Genomic DNA, 9,252 nt, shown 5'->3' on the forward strand with positions numbered 1-9,252 from the left:
GTAGTAACATCATGAATAAAATTCAAAGAGAGGGATTTATGTGTTGCAGCTTTCATTTGAAATTTCAAAGCTACAATATATGCATATACAACAACAGTTAGCCACTTGGATAGGTCCTTGTCTGAATTAAATGCTACCTTGTCCTGATATTTTGCTACTTGATTTAATTGGAAGCCGTTCTGATTCTACGCCGTATTTTACAAGCAAATTTTGTACTGGTTTACTGCAATATAAATAGTGTACCCTGCACCAAGTTCATCCATCAAAAATCAAAATAATCAACTCAACATTGTTTAGCGATATATGATGATGGTTCCTAAAGTTTTTTCTTTGTTTCAGCTTTTTTCCCTCTTATATCTCTTTACAGTTACTTTTGCTTCTACTGAGGAAGCAACTGCCCTCCTGAAATGGAAAGCAACTTTGCATAACCAGAATAATTTCTTATTGGCTTCATGGAAACCAAGTTCTAATGCATGCAAGGAGTGGTATGGAGTTATATGCTTTCATGGTAGGATAAATTGGTTGAATATTACAAATGCTAGTGTCTTTGGTACACTCTATGATTTTCCATTTTCATCTCTCCCATTTCTTGAGTATCTTGATCTTAGCATGAACAATTTCTCTGGCACCATTCCACCTGAAATTGGTAAACTCGCTAATCTTATATATCTTCACTTGTCAATCAATCAAATTTCAGGCACAATACCACTACAAATTGGCTCACTAGCCAAGCTTCAGACCCTCTACCTATTTGACAACCATTTATGTGGTACAATTCCAGGAGAAATAGGTAGCCTAAGGTCTCTTACAAAGCTATCTTTGGGTACTAACTCTCTTAACGGTTCTATTCCTGCTTCATTGGGGAATTTGACCAACTTGTCCGTTTTGTATCTTTATGGAAATCAACTTTCTGACTTCATTCCTAAAGAAATAGGTTACCTAAGGTTTCTTACTGAGCTAGATTTTAGTGATAACTCTCTTAACGGTTCTATTCCTGCTTCCTTGGGGAATTTGAATAACTTGTCCGTTTTGTATCTTTATGGAAATCAGCTTTCTGGCTCCATTCCTGAAGAAATAGGTTACCTAAGGTCTCTTACAAAGCTAGCTTTTAGTAATAACTCTCTTAACTGTTCTATTCCTGCTTCATTGGGGAATTTGACCAACTTGTCCCTTTTGTATCTTTATGGAAATCAACTTTCTGGCTTCATTCCTAAAGAAATAGGTTACCTAAGGTCTCTTACTGAGCTAGATTTTAGTGATAACTCTCTTAACGGTTCTATTCCTGCTTCCTTGGGGAATTTGAACAACTTGTCCGTTTTGCATCTTTTTGGAAATCACCTTTCTGGCTCCATTCCTAAAGAAATAGGTTATCTAAGGTTTCTTACTGAGCTATCTTTTTGTAATAACTCTCTTAACGGTTCTATTCCTGCTTCCTTGGGGGATTTGAACAACTTGTCCCTTTTGTATCTTTTTGGAAATCAACTTTCTGGCTCCATTCCTGAAGAAATAGGTTACCTAAGGTCTCTTACTAAGCTATCTTTGCATACTAACTCTCTTAACGGTTCTATTCCTGCTTTATTGGGGAATTTGACCAACTTGTCCATTTTGTATCTTTATGGAAATCAACTTTCTGGCTTCATTCCTAAAGAAATAGGTTACCTAAGGTCTCTTACTGAGCTAGATTTTAGTGATAACTCTCTTAACGGTTCTATTCCTGCTTCATTGGGGAATTTGACCAACTTGTCCATTTTGTATCTTTATGGAAATCAACTTTCTGGCTTCATTCCTAAAGAAATAGGTTACCTAAGGTCTCTTACTGAGCTAGATTTTAGTGATAACTCTCTTAACGGTTCTATTCCTGCTTCCTTGGGGAATTTGAATAACTTGTCCGTTTTGTATCTTTATGGAAATCAGCTTTCTGGCTCCATTCCTGAAGAAATAGGTTACCTAAGGTCTCTTACAAAGCTAGCTTTTAGTAATAACTCTCTTAACTGTTCTATTCCTGCTTCATTGGGGAATTTGACCAACTTGTCCCTTTTGTATCTTTATGGAAATCAACTTTCTGGCTCCATTCCTGAAGAAATAGGTTACCTAAGGTCTCTTACTAAGCTATCTTTGCATACTAACTCTCTTAACGGTTCTATTCCTGCTTCATTGGGGAATTTGACCAACTTGTCCCTTTTGTATCTTTATAGAAATCAACTTTCTGGCTTCATTCCTAAAGAAATAGGTTACCTAAGGTCTCTTACTGAGCTAGCTTTTAGTAATAACTCTCTTAACGGTTCTATTCCTGCTTCATTGGGGAATTTGACCAACTTGTCCCTTTTGTATCTTTATGGAAATCAACTTTCTGGCTCTATTCCTAAAGAAACAGGTTATCTAAGGTCTCTTACTAAGCTAGATTTTAGTAATAACTCTCTTAACGGTTCTATTCCTGCTTCATTAGGGAATTTGAACAACCTATCCTTTTTGAATCTTCATAGAAATCAGCTTTCCAGCTCCATCCCTTCATCTATCTGCAATTTCACATCACTACAAATTCTAAATTTGGGTAGAAACAATCTTAAGGGAGCAATTCCGCAATGTTTTAGCAACATGAGTGGTTATCTTGAGGTTTTGGATATGCACCACAACAATCTTTCAGGGACTCTTCCAACAACTTTTAGCGTTGGAAGTGTGCTCAGAAGCTTCAACTTGCATGACAATGAAATAGAGGGGAAAATCTCCATATCTTTGGCCAATTGCAAAGAGTTGCAAGTTCTTGATTTAGGAGACAATCACCTCATCGACACATTCCCGATGTGGGTGGGAACTCTCCCAAAGCTGCAAGTTTTAAGCTTGAGATCGAATAAATTACATGGACCCATTATAACATCAAGAAATGAAAGCATGTTTGTTGAGCTTCGAATCATCGATCTCTCTTGCAATGACTTTTCGGGAAACTTACCTATGAGTTTGTTTCAACATTTGAAAGGCATGAGAACAATTGATCAAACAATGAAGTCACCAAAATATCTTGGAGATGAATATTACCACGATTCTACAACTATTGCAACCAAAGGTCTGGAGATTGAACTTGTCAGAATTTTGACTATTTACACTGCCATTGATATTTCAAGTAACAAATTTGGAGGACATATTCCAAATATTATGGGAGATCTTATTGCACTTCGGGTGTTGAATTTTTCTCATAATGAATTTCAAGGTCATATACCACCATCACTTGGAAATTTATCTGTAGTCGAATCATTGGACCTTTCATTTAATCATCTTTCGGGAGAGATACCACAACAACTTTCTTCTCTTACTTCTCTTGAATTCTTAAATCTCTCCCACAATTATCTTCAAGGGTGCATTCCTCAAGGATCTCAATTTGCTACATTCCAGAAGAACTCATATGAAGGTAATGATGGATTAAGCGGATTCCCAATTTCGGAAGGTTGTGGCAGTCATCGTGTATCAGAGACGAATTATACAGTATTTGCACCAGACGATCAAGAAAGCAATTATGAATTTTTCAAGGACTTCTGCAAAGCTGCTCTTATGGGCTATGGATGTGGACTATGTATTGGATTACCCATAATATATTTCATCATCTCAACTAGAAGTTCGAAATGGCTGGCAAGAATCATTGAAGAGCTGGAACACAAAATTATAATGCGACGAGAAAGAAACAGTGAAGTCAAAGGAAGAAATAATCGCTTCTGGACAAGTTACCAATCGAGAAAGGTTTGATTTCAGAACTTCAAGTATTCAAGTTAATATCTACATTGATCTTCTAGTTTATTGTAAGTACTAGTTTTCGGACACGTGCGTTGCACATGTCTCCCATGCCAATTAGTAAAAAAACTTGTTTAAAGAATTATAATAAGTGTGCAATGAGTTGCACTGAAATTGAAGGTAAAAAATGCAAGCTGGAACAGATGAATGGTGAGCCTGTTTGATCGATATTTATTGTCATTGCAAAGCATAATTATACTGAAAATACATATCGAAACGTAATGTCCTAACGACTTCAATTATGAAATTCTGATAAGATATAAAAAATTCAACTTGACAATACTTCTTTTCGTATGCCAAAACATATAATATAAATAGGAAGTTGTATCATGTTTGTTATGGTTGCAAATGTTTCATGTTTCAAAGTTTTTTCACCCTTTAAAGAAATTTTAGCCTCCCCTTCTTACACACGTACGCATCAAGAAGTTATCGAACGAAAGTAGTATTTAGTAAAAGTTGTAAAGAAATTCATTCAGTGGATGCATTGCTTAAGATGGCTAATAGATCATTATCAATTTCATGGTATATACCTACACAAAAATAGTACTTATTTGTGACAAAGATAATAATTATTGAAATATTTAATTAATGTATATAAGTCATGATTACATACATTTACATGTACCCTTTGTGTGTTTAAAACTATGAGTACTTTCATTTGTAGCTTTGACAGAAAAATATTAATTGAATCGTACAAATATAATTATACTAGTTTCTGGACAATTGCGTTGCACGTGTATCCCTATCTCGTGTCAAATACTAAGAACTTTTTGAAATGACATAAATAAAACAAAACAAAATGCACAAGCGACATGACTCTGAACTAAAATGATCAAACACATTTGTATGTTTTGTAATTAAGTTATATTCTTATGTTATAAGGTGCAAATAGGTGATAGGAGTATATCAACCCTAATTTTTCTATATAGATCTGCTTGGAGACTCTGGCTATATCTGTAATTTGTTATCACCAATAAAAGTCATATTTACAAAAGAGATTGTGTCCTTCAAAGAAATTGAATGACTAATACCCGTATATGCAAGTATTCATTCAAAAGTCGATATAATTAGCTGAAAGACCAACATGATATTAATCTTGGTTACAGAAAATTTAGTTAATCAAATTTCAGGAAAACATGAAAAGAAGAGCCAAAAGATTAATTTGTAATGCATATTTCCCTCACTCATCCCCATTTTTCCTCTTCAATTTTTTTTTTCACGTGAACAATTGTGTCTGTTGGGTAATTTTGGGTAATTTAAGCTGAAAGGTGTGTATACTAATCAACCTTAAGTCTTTGAAATGGTAGTATATCACTTTACTATAATTTCATTAGAATTTTAGAATGGATGGCGATAGAGGTGACTCAAATCAGACAACAGTATTATCCATGCAAATTCACTGAATATGTGTCTTTTAAACAATTTGACATCATATAACTAACAGGAAAATAAAGTATTTGATATATCATGAATATATTTTTAAAAGACACCTTGCATGAAAAATAAAATGAAGAAGAAAAGAGAATGCTTACACAACAAAGTAGCAATATTAGGCTTCAACAATCATAAGGGGCAACTGTATGAGCATAAAGCCGTCATCCAACGTGCACCCACGAATTCACAAGGTAATCCACACAATTTATGTCTGTTTCTCTATCATATTTGACTTCAGAAAACTCATATGCATTAGAAATCAAATAACTCATATCCATTAGAAATCAATTTAAAACAAATCAAAATAAAATAAAATGAGTACAACTACATCAATTGAAAATCATATTATTAGCATAAAATAACATATAAATTAATCACCCAAATATAAAAATAGGGTAAATTCTAAAAACTCGAAAAGAACAAATAGCATTTGGAAACAACTATTATCATGCACAAAATAACACATCAAGATATTACCAAAAAAATACAAATAGGGTAAATGGTATTACATTCAAAGTAACAATAAATTCTAGCCCAAAAAATTTTTAAAGAAATGAAGAACTTACAAAAAAAATATTTTAACAAAAAGAAAAAAATTAATTGAAAAAACGATTTTAACAAAAATAAATAGGTTTGTTGGCCTTTAGTAGAATAGAAGGGTAATAGTCGAATGTAGTCTATGTAGAGTCATTACAACTCTTTAGATTCTTCCGTTTTCAGTCCAATGAGGAGAACATTGATTAATATAAGCTAGGTTCTTCCATTCATGCATTGGGTATAAATGAATAACTTATTTGTGTATTAAAGGGTATTATTTGGATTCAACGAAATTTGATTGTCTAAAGCATTAAAGTTCTATTACTTCATTTATAATTCACAGATTCACTTTTAGTATAACAAAAAAAATATTTAATTTATTAATGAATTTAAATATTTTATTACATTTTGATTTACTGCAGGGGCAAAGTTGTAATCCAATTTTGAAGCTAGAAGCTTCCACTTTTAGTATAATATGATGATTGTACTAACCTTTATTCATCTTTTTGCCAAGCAGCGAAGCCGTCAAAGGCACTACAGAAGATGAAATTATTGCTTCTGAAAGAGTTAAAATTTCAGGTTAAGTTCTATCTCAGTTTTCATATAATTTTCTGTTTATCAACAACTAATAGAATATTGCCCGAAGCATATTTTCTTTCCAGTAATTATTTCAAAACCAATCTATTCAATTAGTAGAAGAAATTGAAATGGATTAGCCTTAGTTAATTTTAAGATGGATTAGTCTTTAGTTAATGTTTTAAGCTAGCAAAAAAGACTAACTATATCATGTACATAAAAAATTCAAATATACACAGCAGTCAGTTGGAAGTTGTGATTTCAGGGGTCTAAGTTCAATAAGTGATCCTGCATTCTGGTTAGCGGCTGGTTTAATAAGTGAAATAAAAGTCAGATTGTAAATAAACAAATTCAAACATGCAGGTGCTTGGAGGAGCACTTGGCGGAATGCTCATCGGAGATGCAATATCATATGCTGCAGCTTCTGTCTTTTTTATTTCGTTTTAGTGAAATAAGTAAGCCTTTTTAGTATTACTTTTAGATTAACTTGGGAAAATGTAATATTATGAATTTTCATGATACCATGTTATGTAACGTTTCAATGTTTAATGTATTCAATGAGGGTTGTGCATTTTTCAGTTATTTTGGTTTTCTATATATTATGTTCGTTCTATTGTTCAGCACTTGGAGTATTGAATGAAGTGTATACATTTCTTGTTTGTTTCATTCGATCCCTACTTATCGTATAATTACAAATACAAACTTAGAATTGACTGCTATGAAGGCACGAGCTGAACTCCGATCTCTAAACATAAAAAGAGTTGGTTCAGGAGTTGAGAATAGCAATTCTGTTGACAAGGATTACTAGTAAAGCACGATTTGGATAATCGCACTGTAATACTCTCTTTGTCCCAATTAATGTGACACCCTTTCCTTTTTAGTCTGTCTAAAAAGAATGTAACTTTTTTATATTCAGAAGCGATAAAACATCATTACCCTCTCAACTATATACGAAGTTACTACGACACATCTTACCTTTTCCTGAGTTCTATTACCCCCAAAGCTTTTTAAAACGGAATAATTACCCCCTAAACGCTACTGTGGCAAGAGAGAGCGCTGATGTGGCAAGAAGAGTGTGTTTCACTCTCTTTGGAGAGTGAGAAACATAAAAATGTGGAAAACTTATTTTTTTTTAAAAAAAATCTGTATTTTCTTAAAATATGGGAAATTGAATTGTTTTTAAAAAGTATGAAAATCCATTTTTTTAGAAATCTAGTTTTTCAAATTTAGTTTAAAAAACAAGTTTTCCACATTTAAAAAAAAAATCCAAATTTTTATAAAATTTAGTTTTTTTTTTTCACATTTTGACAAGAAAAACACTTTTTCAATTTTTTTTAATAATCCAGATTTTATTTGAAAAATAAAATTGTCCTAAGAAAATGAAAGTGTGTCCTAAGAAAAATAAAAGTGTCCTAAGAAAATAACACTGTCCTAAGAAAGTGTCCTTAAACTATATCCAAAATATCGATATTACAGTTAAACTATACAGGCGACCTATTGCACTCCCAAACATCTTAAAAGCGAATTTAATACCGCCCTAATGCACACATAACCATTTGCACAGGGGGAGGTGTTCAACACTTGCCCCCACATCAGCTCCACGTGGAAACCGTCTATATTTTAATTTTATATTCTTTTTCTTTGCTATTCATTTAATTTTTCTTTTGTTAATTATATTTACTCCAATTAATCCCTAATTAACCATTAACATTATCTAATAATTATATCTTCTTCATCACTAAACCACTCCACCATTAAAGAAATTTCAAATCTTTGCTAAAACAAAGCTCCAAAGTGACAAATTTGGCAAGAACTCACCAAATAGAGGAAGAACAACAAATTCCTTTAAGGGTTCTTTAAATCATCAAAACCCCACAAAAGAACACACAAAAGTTCCTCAAAACTCACTTGCTATAATGAGAAATCTTTGATAAAACTAGTTCAAGACTTTTTTTTTAAAGAAAGAAAAAGAGAGAGGACATGAATGAAGAATTGGGAATTTTGGGGTTGAATTAATGATGTAATGTAATGTGTGTGTGTGTGAGAGAGAGAGATGTGTGTCAGGTTATGAAAGAGTTTCTTCATGGCTACGTTTGTCTACAATGGCGTGGGTGTGATTTTTGTCCTTACTGTTTTTGCTATTTGTCTTTTTGCATCTTTTTTCACTAGAATATGGAATTTGTGAGAAAAATTAGCTCCCTTTTTTGGCACTTTGTGTTGAGCTTTTATTAGTGTTTCCAAAATCTCTAATTGAAGTTTAGGGGGTAATTATTCTGTTTTAAAAAAGTTTAGGTGGTAATAGAACTCAGGAAAAAGTAAGGTGTATCGTAGCAACTTCGGGTATAGTTCAGGGGGGCAATGATGCCTTATCCCTTACATCTATATATCTATATAAAGCTGGGACAAGGCCCGGCTGATGTGGCATATCTTTTTCCTGGATTTTTTTGGGCTTTTCCCCATTTTAATTAATTCTTTTCTTTCAATTATACCCGTTTGTTTTCCTTAATAGATCCATTAATAACCGTTTATTTTTACCAAACACGTACCAGCAATAATTCACGCCGTTTCGAGACAACCCCACGGTCTTCCCCCTTTCGTTCACCAATTACCACTAACCCTTCTTCTCACAAAATCTACATTTAATTCATACCACCACAATCACATCAACTTTCAGCAACAAACCAAAAAAATTAACAGAGGAATACAATTCAACCGATCGGTTGCGGTATTTTAAAGCAAAAACTTTATTAATGTTCCGAATTCTCTCTTTTATCTAATATTTTGCTCCTTAATATTTACGGCAGTTTCACAATCTCCCTATTCTATTTTCCCTTCATCAATGACACTCTCATATAAAGGTGTGACATTTTTTTTTTTCTCTTTGGTTATTATTGTTATTATTTTATATTTTTTAATGTTTCAGGT

General features: G+C 32.9%; 1 protein-coding gene across 1 annotated transcript; it reads left to right on the plus strand.

Moving 5' to 3' along the window:
• Positions 1 to 283: 283 nt before the first annotated feature.
• Positions 284 to 6,909, plus strand: LOC132604590 (receptor-like protein Cf-9 homolog). Its single transcript, XM_060318155.1, has 3 exons — positions 284 to 3,729; positions 6,269 to 6,330; positions 6,691 to 6,909. The coding sequence occupies exons 1-2, from the start codon at positions 304 to 306 to the stop codon at positions 6,296 to 6,298; spliced, it is 3,456 nt and encodes a 1,151-aa protein (XP_060174138.1). The 5' UTR covers positions 284 to 303; the 3' UTR covers positions 6,299 to 6,330; positions 6,691 to 6,909.
• The last annotated feature ends 2,343 nt before the right edge of the window (positions 6,910 to 9,252 follow it).

This window comes from Lycium barbarum, chromosome 7 (genome assembly GCF_019175385.1).
Source record: "Lycium barbarum isolate Lr01 chromosome 7, ASM1917538v2, whole genome shotgun sequence".
Taxonomy (NCBI): domain Eukaryota; kingdom Viridiplantae; phylum Streptophyta; class Magnoliopsida; order Solanales; family Solanaceae; genus Lycium; species Lycium barbarum.